The sequence below is a fragment of the Mobula hypostoma genome, chromosome 13 (assembly GCF_963921235.1).
Source record: "Mobula hypostoma chromosome 13, sMobHyp1.1, whole genome shotgun sequence".
Taxonomy (NCBI): domain Eukaryota; kingdom Metazoa; phylum Chordata; class Chondrichthyes; order Myliobatiformes; family Myliobatidae; genus Mobula; species Mobula hypostoma.
The window spans coordinates 4,428,300-4,454,076 of NC_086109.1; the positions used below are offsets into that span (position 1 = coordinate 4,428,300).

General features: G+C 45.9%; 1 protein-coding gene across 2 annotated transcripts; it reads left to right on the plus strand.

Annotated features, from left to right (window-relative positions):
- Positions 1-1,775: 1,775 nt before the first annotated feature.
- LOC134355879 (zona pellucida sperm-binding protein 3 receptor-like) lies at positions 1,776-24,881 on the plus strand. 2 transcript variants are annotated; one of them, XM_063066396.1, is made up of 5 exons: positions 1,888-2,082; positions 4,000-4,191; positions 11,743-11,839; positions 15,407-15,480; positions 24,523-24,881. In XM_063066396.1, the coding sequence occupies exons 1-5, from the start codon at positions 2,013-2,015 to the stop codon at positions 24,699-24,701; spliced, it is 612 nt and encodes a 203-aa protein (XP_062922466.1). In that variant the 5' UTR covers positions 1,888-2,012; the 3' UTR covers positions 24,702-24,881. The 2 variants fall into 2 exon arrangements, with proteins under 2 accessions (XP_062922467.1, XP_062922466.1); XM_063066397.1 differs by lacking the exon at positions 4,000-4,191 and having other exon boundaries at positions 1,776-2,082.
- Positions 24,882-25,777: the final 896 nt, after the last annotated feature.

Here is a 25,777-nt window from a genome sequence, read left to right on the forward strand (position 1 = left end):
AGGCCATCCCATGCTTCCAGATGCCGACCATTCCAGCTCCCATTCCCCATCCCTACACTGACCTATACATCCATGGCTGTCCCACTGACAGGGTGAGGCCCGACAGAGGCTGGAGGAACAACCCCTCAATTCCACATGGGTGGTCTACAAGCCAGTGGTAGGAACACTGAATTTTCCACTTTTGAGTAAAATTCCATTCCCTCCCCCAGCCTGTTCCTTCTAATCCTCCCCGGGTCCTCACATTTTTCTCCCCCTTCACCTTTCCCTTCTGCTTCCATTCATAACTACACACACACCTCAGCTCACCCAAAGGATCGCTGAGACACTCTCCCCCCACCCAGTCCCTGCCTGGTTCCATGTGCCCTACTCCTGTCTCCATATTCGTGCCGACTTATCAGTCCTGATTACTCAACCATGATGGAACGGCACAGCAGACTTACGGGCTGAATGGCCTAATTCTGCTCCTGTGTCTTATGCAGTCTGGCACTGGCAGATCTTTGAGTTCCTGGTTCTCTCCCTCCAGCAGCAATCTCTGAGCTTCTCCCTCCTACAGCCTTGCTCTCTCTACCTTTAGTTCTGCTCCTCTCTTTGTTTGCTTGCATCGATCACCCCCCCCCCCCCGCCCGACCTTCCCACTCCCCTCCCTTGCCTGGTACAACCTGCCTGTCATCTCACATTCCCACTTCCAGCTCCTGTCTCACCACTTCCTTCTCGTTTGGCTGTCTTCCCTCTCCACTTTCAGATCTGGTTTCCACCAGAAACATTGACAGCTCCTCTTCCACCCCCCCCCCTCCCACACACACACACCCACCACCCCTCACAGAGGCTGCTCGACCTGCTGAGTTCCTCCCGCAGCAGCTTTGCGTTGTTCCAGCACCATCCATCACATCACCAATATCAGAGTCAACCCCAAACTCACCGACCCGGAAACCTCCAAACTCATTCAGACCGTTAATGTGGATGAAGGTGGTGGGGTTGGAGGTGTGTCTCTACCAAGGCAGGTGTGAGGTGCTCCTTCCCTCTGCTAGCCTGCAGGCCACTCTTGGGCAAGGTGTAGCATCTGCAGGCTAGACCCCCCCCCTCCCACGATCAGGGTCACGAGAAGCCACGGGAGCAGGTGGTGGATGGTCCTACCAGCACATCACAATTCCTGGTTGTGCGACCACTGACACCAAGTAGACAATCGCTGAAGAGTATTTCTTTTCTTTCAAATCTTTTTATTGAAGAGTATTGATCATGTCTGGGGTCACCCGTCTTGAAAAGACACTGCCCAGAAGAAGACAATGGCAAAGTACTTCGGTGAGGTTTGGGAGTGGGGAAGGAACGCCTCGCGTTAAAAAACGGAGTTTGTCATTTTAAAGTTTCGACGGCAAATGGGGATTTGACAACCATCGGGCAAAGTATGGGTGCTTCGGGGTTGTGGAGCCGGAGATCGGAGGCTGTTGCCGAAATTGCGGGATTCTGTGGGTGGCGGGGTCTGGGGGCAAGGAGAGGCCGGCGGTGTCACGGGCCGCAGTAAACCCGGCCAGGGTAGGCTCACAGGGAGAGTCTGGGCCGGTGAAGGGAGACTGGGGAACGCGGGAGCGGTGAACGGTGAACCGGGGCACCAATGATCACTAAACGGTGACCCTGCTTGCTGAATGGGGAGCGTAACTGAGGAACGATTATCGGTAAATGTGGGAACCGGTGAACAGTTGATTGGTGAACTGTGACGGGGGAGTCGGTGAACGGGAGACCGGTGATCGATAAACCATGCATGGGGAACGGGCAGAGACCAGTGAACAGGAGACCGGGAAACGGGGTTCGCTAGTTTCCAAGCCGCCTTCTGTAGACAGGAGCACGGGTACCGTTAAGCGCCAGATCCGCCCAAGTGCGCTGTCCGGTGCGTGTGGAGCGGACCTTTCCCCCGCTCACTGATTCGCCGCGGGCCAGCCCGGGGAGACTTGGACATATATAGGCTGAGGTGCGGGGCAGCTCACGTACATTCGGCGGCTGTTCCCTGTACCGATTCCATGGCGTGGGCTTCGTTCTTCGTCCTGTTGGCAGCATCGGTGTCGGCTCGAGTGACAACGCGGTCGGCGGGTAAGCGGCGGGGACGCACGGGAGCCGCTCCCGGGGGTGCGGAGCTTGGGTCCCGGGCGGACAAGAACAACCGCGAACGCCGGACCCCGGTGGCTTGTGTGCGTTAACGGGTCGGCGCCGTCTCCCTGGAGCTAAGAAACACGGGACCTGCCTGTGCGGGGGAAGGAGGAGCGAGCCCCGGTACCGGACAGGAAGATCCAGCCAGGGTACCAAGTGCCCACCCCGACCCTAACCCGGCGGCAAGGCAGTTTTCTCGCAGTGGCGCCGGCATCCAGTCCCAAGTCCATGCGTCGGGAGAAAAGCGGGAGCGTGTCCCGGCCCGGAGAAGACCCTGCGCGAAGCCACTTCCAACCAGGAGCCGGTGGGAGGGAGCGTCCCGGTCAATGGAGCTTTCCAACAGGAGAGAGAGAACCCCCTGGGCCAGTGAGAGGGGGAAACTCCCAGCGAGAATGGGAACTTAGCAGCCAGAGAGGGAGTCCCTCCATCCGAGGAGAGGGGCAACTCCTCGGCGGGATGGAGTATCCGGTCAGTGGGGGAGTATTCCAGCCGGGGGAGATCCCACATAGAACCTCACAGAAAACAAAAGAGCATCCCAGCCAGTGGAGCCTTCCAGCAGGATAGAGAGGGTGCCTGCCTGCCGGAGCAGTTAGCCGTCCATTGCCAGTTAACATGAAAATGGGTATTGCTGTCAAGCGGTCACTCCATGCCCCGTCACTATCCCCCACCGCCCCACACTATCCCTCACTATCCCACACCGCCCCACACTATCCCTCACTATCCCCCACCGCCCCACACTATCCCTCACTATACCCCACCGCCCGACACTATTCCTCACTATACCACACCGCCCGACACTATTCCTCACTATACCCCACCGCCCGACACTATCCCTCACTATACCCCACCGCCCCACACTATCCCTCACTATCCCCCACCGCCCCACACTATCCCTCACTATACCACACCGCCCGACACTATTCCTCACTATACCCCACCGCCCGACACTATCCCTCACTATACCCCACCGCCCCACACTATTCCCCACTATCTCACACCGCCCCACATTATTCCCCACTATCCCTCACTATACCCCACCGCCCCACACCATTCCCCACTATCCCTCACTATACCCCACCGCCCCACACTATTCCCCACTATCTCACACCGCCCCACATTATTCCCCACTATCCCTCACTATACCCCACCGCCCCACACCATTCCCCACTATCCCTCACTATACCCCACCGCCCCACACCATTCCCCACTATCCCTCACTATACCCCACCGCCCCACACCATTCCCCACTATCCCTCACTATACCCCACCACCCCACACTATTCCTCACTATCCCTCACTATACCCCACCACCCCCCAGTACATTTCTGACCACAATGGCTGATTGGCACCTACTGCGATTTTGGTACCCGGAGGTGAGCATACCCGGACTGACACAGGACCCAGTGTGGAGGAGGGGTAAGTTTCAGGGAACCCAAAATAATTTGGTTCACTTAGATGTCACAACTTTCTATATATTTTATCCATTTTATCAGAGCTTTAAATGATGGTTTGATTACTTCAATCGTTACTTTAAATTTTACTGCTTGCTGACTGCAAAAGATGTTAAGAAACACGTTGATCTTTGACAGTCAGCTGAGTTAGAGTGCGACTAAGCTGACTGTCATTTTCTGCAGCAGTCTTGGCATGACACTCATCCTGGCTGTCCATGCAATGACATTTATGCCAGGATAGGGAAACTGCTCAAAGGACATTCTCACCATTCTCACAGGATATCCATGGGCCAGGGAACGGTGGAACAGGTGGCTGTCCCCAGACTCTGGGCCAATCAATCTGGAAAGATTGTTGTTCCTGCATTTGCAAACCACCAGCTTAAATGTGGTGTTTTTTACTTTCCCCAAGATGAGTGTGGCAATCCTCCACACCTGGAGAACGGATCACCCACTGCGCAGTTCCTTTCTTCGACGTCTTTTCCCGTGGGTACCACTGTGTTGTATCATTGCCACCCTGGTTATGTCCTCCAGCAAGGAAGCTCAGATTCGGTCAGCTGTGCGGAGGGTTTAACCTGGACTCCACTGGATGCCACTTGTGAGCGTAAGTCACAGACGTAGAGTCACAAAGTGCTACAGCACAGAAACAGGCCCTTCAGCCTATCTAGCCCGTGCTGAACTGTTATTCTGCCTGGTCCCCTTGACCCTCACCTGGACAATAGCCCTCCGTGCCCCTCCCATCTTTAACCAAACTTCTCTTAAAGATTGCAATGAAACACATATCCACCACTTCCTCATTCCACTTTCTCGCCACCCTCTCAGTGAAGTTTCCCCTTAAATATTTCACCTTTCACCCTTAACCCATGACCTTTAATTCTAGTCTCACTCAACCTCAGTAGAAAAAGCTAGTTTGCATTCACCCCATCTATACCCCTCACAATTTTGTATCATCATTGTCAATATGCACGACTTTGGTAATCAAGGTCTATCCATGACAATAATTGTTCTTGGCAAATTTTTCTACAGACGTGGTTTTCCATTGCCTTCTTCTGGGCAGTGCTTTTACAAGATGGGCGACCCCAGCCATTATCAATACTCTTCAGAGATTCTCTGCCTGGCATCAGTGGTCACAAAACCAGGACTAGTGATATCCACAACTGTTCCCATGACTTCTCGTGAGCCTATAGCAAAGCAGGTGCTACACTTTGCCCAAGGCTAGCTGAGGAAAGGAGCACCTTACACCTCCCTTGGTAGAGAAGTATCCCCATCACGCCAACCTCAATCAATTTTGTGTACCTCTATCAAATTCACCCCTCATTCACCTATGCTCAAGGGAGTAAAGTCCTAACCGATTCAACCTTTCCCTGATCAGGGTATCATCCTGCCAACCTTATGCACATTCCTTCCCCAGGGACAGCTTAGTCAGAACAGGGATCCTTCTGCAAATACAATCAGCTGCACTTCAGTATATATGTGATCACAACAGAAGACGGTTAGCTCTTCAATTCTGACTCTACCACACGGAGCTGGAGGATTGTATCATTCAGTGGTCACCAGGACTTCCAGGTAGGCGATTAGGCATTGATAGGCTCCTTCACATACACTTACTCACACATTCTGTGGCTATATTCAAAGCTCTGTCAATTTTATTCTCAGAGTGCATATATGTCACCATATACAACCCTGAGATTCATTTTCCTGTGGGTATACTCAGCAAATCTATAGAATACTAAATATACCAGGATCAATGAAAGACCAGCATGCAGAAGACAACAAACTGTGCAAATGCAAATATAAATAAATAACAAGAACTTGAGGTAATGAGATAAAGAGTCCTTGAAAGTGAAATCATTAGTTGTGGGAACATCTCAGTGGATGGGCAGGTGAGTGTATCTCTGCCCTTTTGTTCAACAGTCTGATGGTTGAAGGGCAGTAACTGTTCTTTAACCCAGTGGTGTGAGACCCGAGGTTCTTGTACCTTCGACCTGATAGCAGCAGCATGAAAAGAGCATGGCCTGGGTGGTGAGGATCTCCAATGATGGACGCTGCTTTCCAAGAGAGTGTTTCACGTAGATGTGCTCAATGGTTGGGAGGATTTTACCTGTGATTTACTGGGCCAAATCCAATACCTTTTGAAGATTTTCTGTTCAAAGACGTTGGTGTTCCCATACCAGGCTGTGATGCAGCCAGTCAAAATACTTTCCACGACACATCTGTAGAAGTTTGTCAAAGTTTCTGATATCATGCCAGATCTCCTCAGACTCCAGAGGAAGTCGTGACCCTGCCATGCTTTCTCCACAGTTGTGCTTGCATGCTGGGCCCAGGTCAGGTCCTTTGAAATAGTAACACCCAGCAGTTTAAAATTCCTGATCCTCTCCCATGTTAAATCTTACTGAGCTGTTACAATGTTGATTATTGACAATGAACACAGAGCAGGTCAGCTCAGGAACAGGCTCTTCAACTCACAATGTCAATGCCAAATTAAACCAAATCTCGTCTGCCTGTATGTGATCCACACCCTTCCATTCCCTGCACATTCACGTGTCTATCATACACCATTATCAGATCTACCTCCACCATTCCAGACACCGACCACCCCCCGTAAAAGAAACTTGTCCCCCACATTTCTTTTAATCTTTCGTCCTCTCATCTTAAATGTGTACCCTCTCGTATTACACATTTCAACCTGGGAAACAGAAACAGTTGTCTACCCTATCTTTGCTTCTCATGATTTTATAAACTTCTATCCGGTCTCCCCTCCAATTCTCCAGAGAAAACAACACAAGTTTGTCCAACCTTCCCTCATGTCTCATATCCTCTTATCCAGGCAGTATCCTGGTCAACCTCTTCTGCACCCTCTCCAAAGCCGCCACGGCCTTCCTGTCCTCCACAAAGTAGCTCAAATGCAGCATTTCCAAAGGTTTATCAGAAGAATTTTTTTGAAAGAAAATTCTCATGGGAGAGATGGCTCCCCAAACTAGGAGGTTGTCAAGGAGCAGAGTCTCAAGATAAAGGGGTGGGGGTTTAGCCAGTGAGGACAGTGACATGATAGGCATCTACCTGAGGCTGTGGAGGACTAGGCACAGCATATTTAATGCAGAAATTGATAGATTTTTGGATATTAGGGAAATCATGGATTTGGGATTAGTGCAGCAAAGTGGTACTGAGATAACATGTACATCAAAAACACAGTGAGAAGTGTTTGCATCAATGACCAACGCAGCCCGAACATGTCGCCATGCTTCCAGCACCAACATATGTAGCATGACCACAACTTGGTAACTCTAAGCCAGACACCTTTGGACATTGGCAGGAAATGGAGCACCCAGAGGAAACCCACGCAGTCACAGGGAGAACGTACAAACTCCTTACAGGTAGTGGCAGGAATTGAATCCTGATTGCTGGTACTGTAAAGCCTTGTGCTAACCACTGTGCCACCGTGCCAATAACATGATCTTACAGAACAGCAGAGCAGCATTGGCCAAATGGCTTGCTCATATTTACTTAGCAGTGCGGAGGAATAGCATCATCTTGGGATCCACATCCGTAGATCTCTCAAAATTGCAGCGCAGGTTGTCAAGGTGATTAAGAAGGTAGACAGTGCATTGACCTTCATTAGTTAAAGAACTGAGCTCAACAGCCATGAGGTAATGACACTACTCTACAAAACCCTGGTTAGAGCACATTTGGAGTATCTGTGCTCCCGATGCGGCCTCCTCTGCATTGGTGAGACCCATCGTAAATTGGGGGACCACGTCGTCAAGCACCTCCACTCCATCCGCCACAAGTGAAACTTCCCAGAGGCCAAACATTTTAATTCTGATTCCCATTCCCGTTCTGAAATGTCAGTCCATGGCCTCCTTTTGTGCACCTCAGGGTGGAGGAGTAACACCTTATATTCTGTCTGGGTAGTCTGCAACCTGATGGCACAAATATCAGTTTCTCCTTCCAGTAAAACCTCTCCTCACCTACTTATAACTTACCCCTGGGGTCCCCTCCTCCTTCCCTTCTCCTATAGTCCACGCTTTTCTCCTATCAGATTCCTTCTCCAGCCCTGGACCTATCCTACTCACCTGGCTTCACCTGTCACTTTCTAGCTATCCTCCTTCACCACCACCCCCCCCCCACCCCCACCCAGCTTTTTATTCTGGCATTTTCACCCTTCTTTCTCAGTCCTAAAGAAGGGTCTGAGCCCAAGACGTTGACTGTTTATTCATTTCCATAGATGTTGCCTGACCTGCTGAGTTCCTCCAGCATTTTGTATGTGTTGCCTTGGAATGTTGTGTTGAGTTCTGGTTGCCTCATGAGGGTAAGGATGTGGAAGCTGTAGAAAGGATGCAGAGGAGGTTTACCGGGATGCTGCCTGGATTAGAGAGCATGTCTTATGAGGACAGGGTGAGCAAGCTAGGGCCTTTCTCTTTGTTGCAATGGAGGATGAAGGACAACCTGATAGAGCTGTACATGATGATAAGCATAGATCAAGTGGATAGCCAAAGATCTTTCTCCCCCCCACCCCCGGACGGAAATGGCTAATATGAGGGAGTATAATTTTAAGGTGATTAGAGGAAAGTATAGGTAGGCTTTTTACAGAGAGTGGTGGGTGTGTCGAACACAATGCTAGAATTGATGGCAGAGTCAGGTATATAAGGGGCACTTTAGACACTCTGAGATAGGGAATTACAGTACTGTGTATGTCTTAGCCAGATGTAAAAAAACTTGGTAAAGCAAAGATGCTTTCAAAAATAATGAAATGAAAAGTTTCTAAATATCAAAAAATGCTATAAAGAGCAGTAAACAGTAAAAAAAAATCAAATCAATATTTGGTGTGACCAGCATTTGGCTTTAAAACTGCACCAATTCTCTTAGATACACTGCCGTGCAGTTTTATAAGAAAGCCGGCTAAAAGATTTTTCCAAGCATCTTGGAGAACTTGCCACAGTTCTTCTGCAGACTTTGGCTGTCTCACTTGCTTCTGTCTCTCCAGGTAATTGCAGACAGCCTCGATGATGTTGAGATCAGGGCTCGGCAGAGGCCAAATCACCTGAAACCATTTTACAAAAATCTGGGGTGCCTCAGATTTTTGCACAGTTCTGTGATTGACAGAAAAATGGAGGGTAATGTAAGAGGGAGGGGTTAGATTGATCTTACGTAGGTTAAAAGGTTGGTCCAATATTGGGGGCTGAAGAACCTGTAATATGCTGTACTGTTCTATGTTGTGTACAGTTTTTGTTTGACAGTAAGATCTGACCTGCTCAGTGCGCTTGGATGTAAAATCCAGCTCAATGTCAGCAGCAGACAAGAAACCTAATAATGGAAGACAAGTGTAGCATTTCCAAAGGGAACCAGTGGGTACAGTATATTTAGAAAGGAAACACATGCAGGGCCTGAAGGGGAAAGCAGGGCCAGAGATCAATCAAACAGCTGCTTCCAGGAGCTGCCAGGGCTTGGGAGCAGTCTGCAGACTCCTCTGATTGTCTTGTTCCAATCAACATACAAGGAGAGGTTTAAACCTCAGGTAAACCACCCCAGGTCTACTCACAGGCAGAGTAGACGTTAGCGTCAGAGAGTACAGTTTCAGTTCCAATGGTTTAGTTTAGATTTAATTAATTTCCTTTCACACACTGAGTAGATCCCGCACCTGGTGTGTCTTCCCCGCCACCTCCCCTGTAACCTCAGCCAGATTTGAAAGCTCACACTGCAAGATTCTTTGAATGCTTATAGCCAGCTCTGAGCAGTGCCTCAGATATCAAAGACACAGTGCATGCACTCTCCCTGTGCAATCTCCAGTTAAAGATTTGCTATTTCTCACAGTTACATTGACATATCAAAAACATGGAGTGAAATGTGTCATTTGCGTCAACAACCAACAGTCCAAGCTGTGCTGGGAGCCAGGGCGTGCTTCCAACACCAACACAGCAAGCACACTATTTGCTAACCCTAGCCCATACCTCTTCGGAGTGTGGGAGGAAACCAGAGCAATCTGAATAAACCAGAGCGCGATCACGGAGAGAATATACAAACTCCTTACAGGCAGCAGCGGGAATTGAACCCCGATCGCTGGCATTGTAAAGTTTTACACCAGCTGCTATGCTGCTGTGACACCCTCATCCACCTCCTTCCCCGCTGGCAGCATCCTGCAGGCTTTCTCCTCACATTCATCCCACGCCATTTAAAAAAAATAGATGGACATGGAATAGATGCGGATGTCGGGGAAGGAAGAGTACGATTCTCAGTGGCATTTATTTTCATGTTTATTAGTTTTTATTTTATTTTTATGCTTGCATTTTATCCCATTGTAAAGCACACTAAAGCATATTGTCTGTATGAAGTGATCGATAAATAAGTTATTATTATTAAAAGACCATAAAACATAGCAGAATTAAGCCATTCAGCCCAACAAGCCCACTCCTCCATTCCATCAGGGCTAATTAATCATCCTTCTCAACCCTATTCTCTTGCCTTCTCCCTGTAACAGTTGATGTCCTGACTAATCAAGAACCTATCATCCTCCGCTTTAAACCTACCCAATGACTTGGCCTCCACAACTACAGGTATCTGTGGCAATGAATTCCACAGACTCACCACCCTCTGGCTAAAGAAATTCCTCCTCATCTCTGTTCTAAATGGATGTCCCTCTATTCTGAGGCTGTATCCTCTGGTCCTGGACTCCCCTACTATAGGAAACATCCTTTTCACGTCCACTCTATCTAGGCCTTTTAATATTCAATAGTTTTCAATGAAATCCCCCCTCATTCTTCTACACACCAGCGAGTACAGGCCCAGGGTCATCAAACGCTCCTCATACATTAACTATTTCATTCCAAGAATCATTCTTGTGAACCTCCTCTCCAATGTCAGCACATCTTTCCTTTGATGAGGGACGTAAAGCTGCTCACAATACTCAAGGTGAGATCTTATCAATGCCTTATAAAGCCCCAGCATTACATCTTGCTCTTGTATTCTCATCCTCTTGAAATGAATGCTACCGTTGCATCTGTTTTCCTTACCACTGGCTCAACTTGCAAGTTAACGTTTAGGGAATCCTCCACTTGGTCTCCCAAGTCCCTTTGTACCTCTAACTTCTGAATTAGCATTGTAGATAGTGAAGGAACAGATAAAGATCTGACGGAAGGATGGACAGACCATTGCCCAAGGAATTTAATCCTGACAATTGATGGACAGTACTGTGCAAAAGTCTTAGGCACATATGTATAGGTAGGGTGATGCAGTCAGCAAGATTGTAAATCTGGCGGGAGCAAAGGATGTTGGGAATGGTGAGGCTGGAGCGCCACCTGAGGGGTGTGGGACAGGTGGCAGAGAAGTGGTGCCAGGGGTTGGGGGGAGGGTGGTGTCAGAGCAGACCCACCCTGAGATACCAAGTAAGATAATTTGATTCCAAACAATTGGTTTATCATTACAGAATGTCTTTCTGGTGCATCCCACTCCCTCCCCTCTCCCTTCCCCTTTTCCCAACTATGATTCCCCTCTCCCTGCTGTCTTCCCACACTCAGTCCACAACAGAGACCCATATCAGAATCAGGTTTTTCAGCACTTGCATGTCATAAAGTATGTTTCTTTTTGTAGCCTAAGACTTCTGCACAGTACTGTATTTTGCAAAGTTATTGAGGACAGGGTAGTATGGTAGTGTAGTGGTTAGTGTAACGCTCTACTCCACAGCACCAGTGATCAGCAATCAGGATTCAATTCCCGCCACTGTCTGTAAGAGGATTGTATGTTCTCCCTGTGACAACATGGGATTCCTCAGGGTGCTCCAGTTTCCTCTCACATCCCAAAGATACACAGCTTAGTGTCAGTAAATTGTGGACATGTTATAAGACCATAAAATATAGGAGCAGAGTTAGGCCATTCAGCCCATTGAGTCTGCTCCAATATTCTATCTCTGGACCCCCTGCAATGCCAGCACATCTTTTAGAGAGCCTAAAACTGCTCACAACACCCTGTCCATTAAAGTATTGACTGTACTGCTGTGCCAGAACAACAAATGTCACATTTTTTCAGTGATAATAAACCTAATTCTAATTCTGTGTTGGATTTATGTAGGTCGGCCCAACATTGTGGACCAAAGGGCCTGTATAGTGCTGTACTCTTCTAAAAATCTTTTTGGTAATTGATAATTTTGCTTTTCACTGTCCAGGAGTTGACTGTGGTAATCCAGATGAGATTGAGAATGGAGCTTTTGTGGCTCCTTCTACTACGTTTGGAAGTGTGGCTGTTTATCAGTGCAACGAAGGGTGAGTCTGTGCATATCCCTGAGTGAGACTGTTGACAAGGTGATGTTTCTGCTGATGCGCCTGCATCTACCTTGAGGACCAGGGAAGCGGGTTTACTGTCTCACCAACAGACTACAGTGGGTGATGCTGTTAAACACTGCGTAGTGTTATCAGGACACATTGTGAGGACAGACTCTGAGGTCCGTCACTGAGAGCAGGTGAATGTCTGAGAGTTTGCTGAGGGGTGGGGTGTGTTTCTCTTAATATCTAAATATAGATTGCAGTAGTGCGTACTAGCTACAAGATGAAATACAACAACACACCAAAGTTCCTAAGGCAGCACCTCCCAGACCCATGACCTCTACCATTTAGAAGCACGAGAACAACAGATACCTGGGAACACTGCCACTTGGAGATCCCTCTGCAAGTCACTCACCTTTCTGACTTGGAAACATATTGCATTTCCTTCATTGTTGCTTGGTCAAAATCATGGAATTCCCTCCCTAACAACACTGTGGGTGTACCTACAGCTTAGGGACTGCAGCAGTTCAAGAAGGCAGCTCATCACCACCTTCTTAAGGACAACTAGGGATGAGTAATAAATGCTGGTTTAGCTGGTGACACCCACATCCCGTAAATGAATAAATTTTTAAAAATCTAAATATAGAACATAGGGTAGCATGTTGTACCTACTCTATGATCAAACTAACATCAGTCTTTGCATGATTATACTGATTCCACATCCTTCTGGGGAGAGATCCCCAATAATTCTCCAACCCTGGATAAAGACCGTTCTCCACATCTCACATCTGAACAGATGACCCTTTATTTGAGTCTGCGATCCCTGCTGCCAGGTTACTCACCTGGAGGAGCCAGAAACCCCCCCACCTACCCATGAAGAGTTTACAATACTTTAATGCTGACACCTGGAACTGCACTAGCTCAAGGAGGGTGGTGAAGGCGGCGTGCGGTGTGTTGGCCTTCATTATAGATAGATAGATAGATATACTTTATTAATCCCGAGGGAAATTTGGTTTTGTTACAGCCGCACCAACCAAGAATGGAGTGTAAATATAGCAATACAAAAACCACAAACAATCAAACAACAAAATGCAAACTATGCCATATGGAAAATAAGTCCAGGACCAGTCTATTGGCTCAGGATGTCTGACCCTCCACGGGAGGAGCTGCACATTCGATGGCCACAGGCAGGAACAACCTCCCGTGCTGCCAAGTGTTGTATCAAGGTGGATTAGTCAGGAGATTGGAGTTCAAAAGTCGTGAGGCAATGTTACAGCTCTATAAAATCCTGATTAGAACACACTTGGAATATCGTGTTCAGCTCTGATCACCTCATTATAAGAAGGATGTGGAAGCTTTAGAGAGGATGCAGAGGAGATTTACCAGAATGCTGCCCAGATTAGAGAGCATTGTCTTATAAAGGTTAGATAGAGCGAGTAGGGCTTTTCACTTTGGATTGAAGGAGGATGAGAGGTGACTTGATAGAGATGTACAAGATGATAAGAGGCATAAATTGAGTGGACTGCCAGGCTGGAAATAGCTGAGATGATAGAGTATATGAGGGGATAGGAGAAAAGTGAAGGGGAGAATGTCAGAAGTAAGTTTTTTTTATATACAGAGAGTGGTGGGTGCATGGAACACCCTGCCAGGGGTTCATGGTAGAGCCAGATATATTAGGGGCATTTAAGAAATTCTTAGATTGGCACATGGATGATAGAAAAATAGAGGGCCATGTGGGTTGGAAGGGTTAGATTGATCTGGGTGTAGTTTAAAAGGTCAGGACAATATGGGCCAAAGGTCTTGTATCGTGCTGTAGTATTCTATGTTCTATGTTCTAAGGAGGGTACTTCACGAGTGTGCCCATTATGCTGCTGGCATTTAAGGCAGAAATGTAGGTCCTCCATCTCTGACAGTGTTCAGGGCTTCCTTCGTTATGTCAGTAGCTTCCACTCGGTTTTCACTGCCAGTCGTGCAAGTCCCAGCTGGAGGCTCAAGAATACCATCGCACTCAGACGTAGAAGGATTCTTCATTGATGTTTCAGAACAGTTTTGTTTGACCAGTCAGGGTTATTAGCCCTGAGCTGAACCCCCAAACCTGGAGGACCGGTGGATCACTCTTAGTCGGGCCTCTACCTTCAACCTGTTTGGCATGGGTGACCCTACCAAGAACCAAGGCACAAAGCCCTGACTCCAGCCAAACTAGCCTCCAAACCCTACAATAAGGCTGTAGTCCTCTTGGAGGAAGAAGGGAGCTTGCTTACCTTCTAATTTGAGATTTGCAGCAAATGTAGTTTTTTTTTATTAATTGCTAAATGTCCAAGAGGGGAATGAAGAACCCTGCAAAGCCACTAGAGACAGAGTTAGAGTTGTTAGCTGGACCCATGGCAATTTACTCCAGGAGCCCATGTCTGGAAGAGTTTTTCTCCAATCTTGGCAATCCATTACCATGCAAGGAGACATAATCAGTGCGCTCATCACTTGTGGTGTGTCCTCCGAATGATTGGCCTTTATATACTTATCAATTAGTTGATTGATCATCACTATAGAAACTCAATTGTGATGTTGCAACAAGACCCCTCCCTACATCACAATTCAGTTTCCCTGATGACGACCAATCAGCTGATTGATGAGTAATAAAAGGCCAAGCATTTGGAGGACATACTACAAATGAACAGCACACTGATTATGTCTCCTTGCATGGAGACAAGATGTTTGCAAGAAAATTGTCAAGAACAACTCAACTCAATCATCAACCTCCCGAGTACCACATTTTCAGAGTTGATATGTTTGTTTGTGTTTAACGGTACAGGGAGCCCACAGGGTATCCCTAGCACATCCTCAGTGCTCAGGGCAAAGCTCAAGTCCAGAGGCTACCACCAGGATCACTCCTCACCCAGTGCCAGGCATCCCAGAACTTCCTGGGGGATCAGCTGCACCACCACCCTGCCTCTAACACCAGGCTCTATGGAATTTACTCTACCCACCTAGCCCCAAAATTCCCGCATCCAACACCCATGGAATTCTAGTGCATCTAAAGAAAAAATCTCTTCAAACATCCCCCTTTACAATTGGCTACCATCTCCGACCAAATGCAGATATCTGGTCTTCGATTAGCTTTACTTGTCACATGTACAAATCACACACACAGCAAAATTCATCGAGTCCACAACCAACCTAGCCCGAAGCATGCTGGGGGCAGCCCGCAGTTGTCGCCATGCTTCTGGTGCCAACATAGCATACCCATAACTCACTAACACTAACCCAATCATCTTTTGAAATGTAGGAGGAAACCAGAGCACTAGAAGAAGCCCACAGGTCACGGGGAGAATGTACAAACTCCTTACAGACACTGGTGAGAAATGAACCCCAATCAATGATCACAGTCAGTATAAAGAGTTACCTTAACCACTACCTTACCATGCTGCCCCGGAATGACGTGCCCCTTTCTTAACACCACTAACTCTCTGCAGGCAGATGTGGCACTAAGTTAGCACCAGAGTCCTTCCTGTCCAACAGACGTTAACAGTAAGGTTTATCTCAACTTTTCCCCGGCAACTTGTTTTTCAGATACAAGATGAGCGATGGAGGTGTGCGTATATGTGGTTCCAGTGGCTGGACGGGTCAGGCGCCAACCTGCACGGGTAAGTTAATCTTGTTGTCCTTCCTAAGGACCTGATACATTTAACACCTGATCACTGAGTGACTTTGTAGCATCTGACATATCTGACCCAGTTGGTGGACTGGGGGTGGAAAGAGAACTCTGACTGCAGCCAGGAGATTCACCTGTTCCTCTGGTTTGCCTCCACTGTTGAACCCAGCTTAATACATAAGCATTCTCTTCTATCACTCTAACTTTCAACATTTTCTTTCCACAATCAAAAAGAGACTTGAAACAAATTCCTGATGATCAGATTGTGCATTCAATTTATAAAATTATAGGCATTCTACATCAAAATCATGTTTGTTGTCATGCGTTGAGTTCAAGGGTCAAGATGTTCAGCTTTCTAGTTAGGCTGCATCTGATGTATTGTGTACAGTTCTGGTTGCCCCATTATACAAAGGATATTCAAGCTTTGGAGAGGGTGAAGAGATTAACCAGGATGTTGCCTGGATTAGAGGGCATGTGCTATAACAAGAGTTTGGACAAAGTTGGCTGTTTTCTCTGGAGTACCAGAGGCTGAGGGGAGAGAGATAGATAGATAGATAGATAGAATAGTACAGCACAGTACAGGCTTTTCGGCCCACAATGTTGTGCCGACCCTCAAACCCTGCCTCCCATATAAGCCCCACCTTAGATTCCTCCATATACCTGTCTAGTAGTCTCTTAAACTTCACTAGTGTATCTGCCTCCATCACTGACTCAGGCAGTGCATTCCACGCACCAACCACCCTCTGAGTAAAAGACCTTCCTCTCATATCCCCCTTGAACTTCCCACCCCTTACCTTAAAGTCATGTCCTCTTGTATTGAGCAGTGGTGCCCTGGGGAAGAGGCGCTGGCTATCCACTCTATCTATTCCTCTTATTATCTTGTACACGTCTATCATGTCTCCTCTCATCCTCCTTCTCTCCAAAGAGTAAAGCCCTAGCTCCCTTAATCTCTGATCATAATGCATACTTTCTAAACCAGGCAGCATCCTGGTAAATCTCCTCTGTACCCTTTCCAATGCTTCCACGTCCTTCCTATAGTGAGGTGACCAGAACTGGACACAATACTCCAAGTGTGGCCTAACCAGAGTTTTATAGAGCTGCATCATTACATCGCAACTCTTAAACTCTATCCCTCAACTTATGAAAGCTAACACCCCATAAGCTTTATTAGCTACCTTAACCACCTGTGAGGCAACTTTCAGGGATCTGTGGACATGTACCCCCAGATCCCTCTGCTCCTCCACACTACCAAGTATCCTGCCATTTATTTTGTACTCTGCCTTGGAGTTTGTCCTTCCAAAGTGTACCACCTCACACTTCTCCGGGTTGAACTCCATCTGCCACTTCTCAGCTCACTTCTGCATCCTATCAATGTCTCTCTGCAATCTTTGACAATCCTCTACACTATCTACAACACCACCAACCTTTGTGTCGTCTGCAAACTTGCCAACCCACCCTTCTACCCCCACATCCTGGTCGTTAATAAAAATCACGAAAAGTAGAGGTCCCAGAACAGACCCTTGTGGGACACTACTAGTCACAATCCTCCAATCTGAATGTACTCCCTCCACCACCACCCTCTGCCTTCTGCAGGCAAGCCAATTCTGAATCCACCTGGCCAAACTTCCCTGGATCCCATGCCTTCTAAATTTCTGAATAAGCCTACCGTGTGGAACCTTGTCAAATGCCTTACTAAAATCCATATAGATCACATCCACTGCACTACCCTCACCTATATGCCTGGTCACCTCCTCAAAGAACTCTATCAGGCTGGTTAGACATGATCTGCCCTCCAAAAAGCCATGCTGACTGTCCCTGATCAGACCATGATTCTCTAAATCCCCACAGATCCTATCTCTAAGAATCTTTTCCAACAGCTTTCCCACCACAGACGTAAGGCTCACTGGTCTATAATTACCCGGACTATCTCTACTACCTTTTTTGAACAAGGAAACAACATTCGCCTCTCTCCGATCCCCCACTACCATTCCTGTGGACAACGAGGACATAAAGATCCTAGCCAGAGGCTCAGCAATCTCTTCTCTTGCTCGTGAAGCAGCCTGGGGAATATTCCATCAGGCCCCGGGGACTTATCTGTCCTAATGTAGTTTAACAACTCCAACACCTCCTCTCCCTTAATATCAGCATGCTCCAGAACCTCACTCATATTGTCCTCACCATCATCAAGTTCCCTCTAATTGGTGAATACCAAAGAGAAGTATTCTTTGAGGACCTCGCTCACTTCCACAGCCTGCAGGCACATCTTCCCACCTTTATCTCTAATCGGTCCTACCTTCACTCCTGTCATCCTTTTTTTCTTCACATAATTGAAGAATGCCTTGGGGTTTTCCTTTACCCTATTCGCCAAGGCCTTCTCATGCCCCCTTCTTGCTCTTCTCAGCCCCTTCTTAAGCTCCTTTCTTGCTTCCCTATATTCCTCAATAGACCCATCTGATCCTTACTTCCTAAACCTCATGTATGCTGCCTTCTTCCTCCTGACTAGATTTTCCACCTCACTTGTCACCCAAGGTTCCTTCACCCTACCATTCTTTATTTTCCTCACCGGGACAAATTTATCCCTTACATCCCGCAAGAGATCTCTAAACATCGACCACATGTCCATAGTACATTTCCCTGCAAAAACATCATCCCAATTCACACCCGCAAGTTCTAGCCTTATAGCCTCATAATTTGCCTTTCCCCAATTAAAAATTTTCCTGTCCTCTTTGATTCTATCCTTTTCCATGATAATTATAAAGGCCAGGGAGCGGTGGTCACTGTCTCCCAGATGCTCACCCACTGAGAGATCTGTGACCTGACCCGGTTCATTACTAGTACTAGATCTGGTATGGCATTCCCCCTGGTCGGCCTGTCCACATACCATGACAGGAATCCATCCTGGACACACTTAACAAATTCTGCCCCATCTAAACCCTAGGAACTAATCAGGTGCCAATCAAAAGTTAAAGTCACCCATGATAACAATCCTGTTATTTTTGCACCTTTCCAAAATCTGCCTCCCAATCTGCTCCTCTGTATCTCTGCTGCTACCAGGGGGCCTATAGAATACCCCCAGTAGAGTAACTGTTCCCTTCCTGTTCCTGACTTCCACCCACATTGACTCAAAAGAGGATCCTGCTACATTACCCACCCTTTCTGTAGCTGTAATAGTATCCCTGACCAGTAATGCCACCCCTCCTCCCCTTTTTCCTCCCTCTCTATCCCTTTTAAAGCACTGAAATCCAGGAATATTGAGAATCCATTCCTGCCCTGGTGCCAGCCAAGTCTCTGTAATGGCCACTACATCATAATTCCATGTATGTATCCAAGCTCTCAGTTCATCACCTTTGTTCCTGATGCTTCTTGCATTGAGGTACACACATTTCAGCCCTTCTACCTTACTGTCTTTACACCGTTTATTCTGCTTCTCTTTCCTCAAAGCCTCTCTGTATGTTAGATCTGGCTTTACTCCATGTACTTATTTCACTGCTCTATCGCTCTGGGTCCCATCCCCCTCGCAAATTAGTTTAAACCCTCCCGAACCATGCTAGCAAACCTACCTGCAAGGATATTGCTCCCCCTCAAGTTCAGGTGCAACCCATCCAATCTGTACAGGTCCCACCTTCCCCAGAAGAGATCCCAATGATCTGAAAATCTAAAACCCTGCTCCCTGCACCAACTCCTCAGCCACGCATTCAACTGCCATCTCCTCCAATTCTTACCATCTCTGTCACGTAGCACTGGCAGCAATCCTGAGAACGTCACCCTTGAGGTCCTGTTCTTCAGCCTTCTGCCTAATTCCCGAAACTCACACTTCAGGACCTCATCCCTTTTCCTGTCTATGTCGTTGGTGCCAACATGTATCACGACTTCTGGTTGCTTTCCCTCTCGTACCAGGATGTCGCGCACCCGCTCAGAGACATCCCGGACCCTGGCATCCGGGAGGCAACAAACCATGAGGGTGTCCTTCTCACGCCACAAAATCTCCTGTCTGCTCCCTTGACTATAGAGTCTCCAATGACGACAGCTCTCCTCTTCTCCGTCCCACCCTTCTGCACCACTGGGTCAGACTCAGTGCCGGAGGCCCTGCCACCGTGGCTCACACCTGGTCGGTTGTCCCCACCGACAGTATCCGGGACGGTAAACTTATTATTCAGGGGAATGGCTACAGGGGTGCTCTGCACTACCTGACTGCTCACCTTCACTTTCCCCCCTCTGACTGTCACCCAACAACCTGCTTCCAACAGCCTAGGTGTGACTACATCCCTGTAGCTCTCATCTATGACTGCCTCATTCTCCCTTATGAGTCAAAGGTCATCCAGCTGCTGCTCCAGATTCCTTACACGGTCTTCCAGATCGCCCAGCCGTATGCACTTCTGGCAGATGTGACTCAGCGGGAGAGGGGCGTTCCCCCAAGACTGCCACATCTCACATGAGAGGCACATCACCGTCTCAGAAGACATTGCAAAAACTAACTGTGAGCTAGCTTGTCCTCTGCCTCTTCTCTGTTAGAGGTTTATAAAATTATGAGAGTCATAGATAGTGTAGAGAGACAATATCTTTTTCTAACAGTTGAAATATCTAATAGCAGAGGGTATGTATTTAAGGAGAGAGTGGATAATTTCAAAGGAGATGTGAGGGGCAAGTTTTTTTGTATACAGAGTAGTGATGCTTGGAACGCATTGCCTGGGCTGGTGCTAGAGGCAGAAACAAAGTTCAAAGTAAACATTATGGAGTTTTAAGAGATAGTTGAGATGTCAACTATATCAATATTACAGTGGAGTAAAGGGAATTACAGAGGCATGAGAGAGGAGTTGGCCAGAATTAACTGGAAAAGAACACTGGCAGGGATGATGGCAGAGCAACATGGCTGAAATTTCTGGAAGCAATTCGCAAGGCACAATATATATACATATCAAAGAGTAAGAAGTATTCTAAAGGAAAGATGACACAACTGTGGCTAACGAGAGAAGTCAAAGCCAATATAAAAGCCAAAGAGAGGGTACACAATAGAGCAAAAATTAGTGGGAAGTTAGAGGATTGGAAAGTTTTAAAAAGCCAACAGAAGGCAACTAAAAAAGTCATTAAGGTAAAGATAGAATACAAAAGTAAGATAGCCAATAATATTAAAAGGATACCAAAAGTTTATTCAGATACATAAAGGATAAAAGAGAGGCGAGAGTGGATATTGGACCAATGAAAAACAATGCTGGTTAATGGGGATTAACAAAATGGTGGACAAACTGAATAAGTATTTTACATCAGTCTTCACAGCAGAAGACACTAGCAATATGGTGGAAGTTCTAGGTGTCAGGGGTCATGAAGTGTGTGAAGTTACCATAACTAGAGAAAAGGTTCTTGGGAAACTGAAAGGTCTGAAGGTGGATAAGTCACCTGGACCAGATGGTGTGCACCACAGAGTTCTGAAAGAAGTGGCTGAAGAGATTATAGAGGCATTGATAATAATCTTTCAAGAATCACTGGATTCTGGAATGGTTACAGAAGACTGGAAAATTGCAAATATCTCTCCTCAAGAAGAGAGAGCGGCAGAAGAAAACTATAGGCCAGTTAGTCTGACCGCAGTTGGGAAGATGTTGGAGTTCATTCTTAAGGAAGAGGTCTCAGCGTACTTGGAGGCACATGATAAAATAGACCGTAGTCAGCATGATTTCCTCAAGGAACAATCTTGGCTAACAAATCTGTTGTAATTCTTTGAAGAAATAACAAGCAGGTTAGACAAAGGAGAACTGGTTGATGTTGTATACTTGGATTTTCAGAAGGCCTTTGACAAGGTGCCATACATGAGGTTGCTTAACAAGCTACAAGCCCATTGTATTACAGGGAAGATTCTAGCATGGATAAAGTAGTGGCTGATTGGCAGAAGAAAAAGAGTAAGAATAAAGGGAGCTTTATCTGGCTGGCTGCTGGTGACTAATGGTGTTCCACAAGCGTCTACATTAGGACTGATTCTATTTACATTATGTGTTAATGGTTTGGATGATGGAATTGACAGGTCTGTAGCAAAGTTTGCACATGATATGAAGATAGGTGGATGGGCAGACAGTTTTGAGGAAGTAAAGAGGCCACAGAACAATTTAGACAGATTAGGATAATGGGCAAAGAAATGGCAGATGGTATACTGTATTGGGAAGTGTATGGTCATGCACTTTGGTAGAAGAAATTAAAGGGTTGACTATTTTCTAAATGGAGAGAGAATACAAAAAAAACCGAGGTGTAAAGGGATGGAAGTCCTTGTGCAGGATTCCCTAAAGGTTAATTTGCAGGTTGAGTCTGTGGTTGAGGAAGGCAATTGCAATGTTAGCATTCAATTCGAGAGGACTAGAATATAAAAGCAAGGATGTAATGTGGAAACTTTATAAAACCCTGGTGGGGCCTCCCTTGGGAGTATTGTGGAACTTCAGGGTTCAAAGGAGGTTCATGAAAATTATTCCAAGATTGAATGGCTTGTCATATGAGGAGCAGTTGATGGCTCTGGGCCTGTATTTGCCAGAATTCAGAAGAATGAGGGGTGACCTCATTGAAACTTGTCGAATAGTGAAAGGCCTTGATAGTACGGATGTGAAGAGGATGCTTCCTATGGTGGGAGAGTCTAAGACTAGAGTACACAGCCTCAGAATAGAGGGGCATCCTTCTAGAACAAAGATGAGGAGGGATTTCTTCAGCCAGATAGTGGTAAATCTGGGGAATTCTTTGCCACTGGCAGCAGTGGAGGCCAAGTCTTTGTGCATACTTAAGGCAGAGGTCAATAGATTCATGATTGGTCAGGGCATGAAGGGATATGGGGAGAAGGCAGGAGATTGAGACTGAGAGGAAAATTGAATCATCCATGATGAAATGGCAGAGAAGACTCAAAGGGCCAAATAATCTAATTCTACTCATATATATGATCTTATGGTTTATAAAGACATCTGAATATGAGGAGAATGGATGGTTATGGACATTATTTAAGCAGAAGAGATTAGATTAGTTAGCCATTTCATTACTAAATTGGTTCAGCACAACAGTCAGCCAAAGGGCCTGTTCCTGTGCTGTACTGTACTGTTCTATGCCCATAAGTACATGTGTGCACAGGTGCAATGAAAAACTTACTTGCAGTGGCATCACAGTGGATAAGAAGCACTTAATATAAATTATACACAATTTTTACAATAACATAATTAAAACAAAATAAATTCAATTTTGGTGTAAAGTGAGCAAAGTTGTCATTGTGTTGCTAAATCACAAACAAGGGAAAATCTGCAGATACTGTAAATCCAAGCAACACACACAGTGTTGTATAGTGTTGCTGAACTATGATTAGGGCTGTGCCAGTTGGTTCAAAACCTGAATGGTTTAAGGGAAGTAGCTGTACTTGAACCTGGCAATGTGGGACTTCAGGTTTTTGTACCACAGGAACAAGATGATAGCTCGGGAAAGAGTGAGTTGGTTATTGAATGTAGGCAGCAAATACACATGGATGATAGAAAAATGGAGGTCTATGTGGGAGAGATGGGTTGGAATGATTTTAAAGTTAGTTAACAGATCATCATAACATTGTGGGCTGAAGGTCCTGTACTGTCCACGTTGTAATGTGGACAAGGTCCCACATGAATACTTCTCATCTGTACTTACCAAGAAATATGAGGCAGACAGTAAGTTCCAAGGAGGGGTATGTGGATTATCTGGGGCAAGTCAGGGGATGTTACAGGATTGATAAATCTCCATTCACAGAGGAGATCTATCCATGTTGCTATGGGAGGCAAGGGAACTCTGAATGAGGGGTTTGCATATTTGTTAACTTCAGGTAAGGGTCGAGATATTGGAGGATAGTTAATGTTGTTCCATTATTTAAAGAGGCATTAGAGACAAGTCGGGTGAGCCTTGTGTCAGTGACAGGAAAACCACAGTAGTAAGTCCTAAGGAGTAGAATTTTTGTATATTTGGAATGAAAGGGGCTCATTAGGGACAGTCATGGGTTTGTGCAGAGAAACCCTTCCTCACTGATTTGAATGAGCTTTTTTGAAAAGGGAATTAAGAGGACCAATAAGGGTGGGATAGTAGACATTGTCTATATGGACTTCCATTACACACTTGTCAAAGTCCATAATAATTTGGCATCATATGTTAAAGCACATAGGATCCAAGATGATCTGGCTAAATGTTTCCAAAGTTGGCTTGGAGACAAGATGCAGAAGGTGATGGTGGAAGTTTGTGACCAGTGGTGTACCACAAGGATTCTTGTTCTTGGTGTCCATGTATGCATTAATAGCTTGGATGTGAATGTAGGAGGACTGATTAGTAAGTTTGTAGATGACATGAAAGTTGGTGGTATTGTGAAAGATTGCCAAAGGCTACAACAGGATATAGATCAGATGGAAAGTTGGGTGCAGTATTATCAGATGGAAATTAAGCCCAATTTCAAGGTGATGTATTTTGGAAGGTCAATAGGGTTAGGGTATAAGCAGTTAATAGTAGGGTACCAAAGAATAATGAACATTTGAAAGGTGAAATATTCGAGGAGAATCTAAGGATGAACTTCTTCACTCAGAGGGTGGTGTGAGTGTGGAATGATCTACCAGCAAAAGTGGGGGATGTGGGTTCGATTGCAAATTAATGGATGAGAAAGGTATGGAAAGCCCATTGACTGACTGCAGGTTGGCATCGACTAGATGGGCCAAGAGACATGTTTCTCTACTGTAGTGCTCTGTGAATCTGACAAATGCCAATAGGCAAAAAGGTTAGCATCAACAGCATGGGCTGAATGACCCAATACTACACTGTACAATTCTAACACAAGTTACAAATGTTCTTTGACAACACTTTTATATTAAAAATAAGCACTGGGTGGAAGTTTTTCAGTGTACAACTTTGTTCTCAATTATCAGATTGTGATTGCTTGGTTGTGTTAATCTGCAACAGCATAAAAATATATTAACCAATAGGAGGGTAATTGAGGATGATCAGGAATGATTATAGAAAATTCATTATATCTACAATCATAAACTGAAAATAATCATTTTAATTTTTCATGCAGTATCTACTGCAGCTGAAATCCTTAATGAAATGATCACATTTGGGCACGAGCTCATCAACAAGGAAGAAAGTGTGATCAAATCATACTACCACCTTCTGGAAAGGGAACGCGAACTTCTTAGATCAAAAGAGAAGCTTCTTCATGAAGCAGAGAAGTATGTTAATGAAAATATTCTTTAAAGAGTTCTAAATTCATCATAATTAAATGTTATGATTTAATAATCACATCAGGTTTTACTAAAGTTGTATTCCATGTAAACCTGAGAAATTCTGACAGTGTTAAATCTACATGCATTTGTGGTATTGCAATTTCTATTGTCGATAGTCTTGAAGAAACTAATAAAATGAAGAATGCACAGTAAATTATTTTTGGATGGGTATCAAAGTTTCTAAGTTCTTACACTTTCAAAGCTTTAACTGCATCTCAGCTTTTCCCTTGTGTGGACAGGATTGGATCAACACAGCTACATTTAACACCAACACATATTGGGTGGCCTGAGAAAAACACATTCACAAAGACCAGTTTGGGACCATGTTGGTTTACACTCAGGAGCAAAAACAAGGTCATTTGAGCAGCTGATGCACATCACAAGTCCTAGTTATGTGACCACCCTACCAGGCATACAATTGCTGAAGAGTACTGATAATGGCTGGGATCATCCATTTTGTAAAGATACTACCCAGAAGGCAGCATTGGCAAACCACTTCTGTAGAAAAATTTGCCAAGAACAATCATGGTCAAGGGTCTATAATCACCTACATCATACAACACAACACAATGATGATGACTACAGGTGTTAGTAGCCAATAGCATCCATACATTAAAGGCAAATAATACTTCAGAATTAGTAAAGTAACTGTCCAATACTAAGTGTCACCCTAGAATCTTGTACTAGCATCCTCATCTTGCCTTGGAATGTCAAATGGTTTTTCACCCCTGCTGTGCTAATGGAAGTTATGCTCCTCAAAAACCTTTCTTCAAAGGCCCGTGTTGGCTGCACATGATCTGCAAACTATCCTTGCCTGGACATTGTCTTAATCCTTACCTTGCTGCAACTTCCACAAGCACCTCTATTGACAATAGAACCTGCAGAATGGGATATCTGTTGCAAGGACGTGGCTGGGGACAAACCCAAGTGCAGGACATAGATGCTGAGGCAGAGTCATTAGGCGTTGCACCTCCGCGAACGGGGAGCCGATATCCGGGAGATGATGCGAAGCTTAGAACTAACAGTTCTCAGGAATAGGAAACAAGG

Bases quoted from the DNA above. Each gene is read 5' to 3' on its own strand.
- LOC134355879 (XM_063066396.1), top strand. From the start codon at position 2,013: ATGGCGTGGGCTTCGTTCTTCGTCCTGTTGGCAGCATCGGTGTCGGCT. The intron at 2,083-3,999 runs GTAAGCGGCGGG...ACTTTCCCCAAG, and splicing joins AGTGACAACGCGGTCGGCGG to ATGAGTGTGGCAATCCTCCA. The intron at 11,840-15,406 runs GTGAGTCTGTGC...CTTGTTTTTCAG, and splicing joins GTTTATCAGTGCAACGAAGG to ATACAAGATGAGCGATGGAG.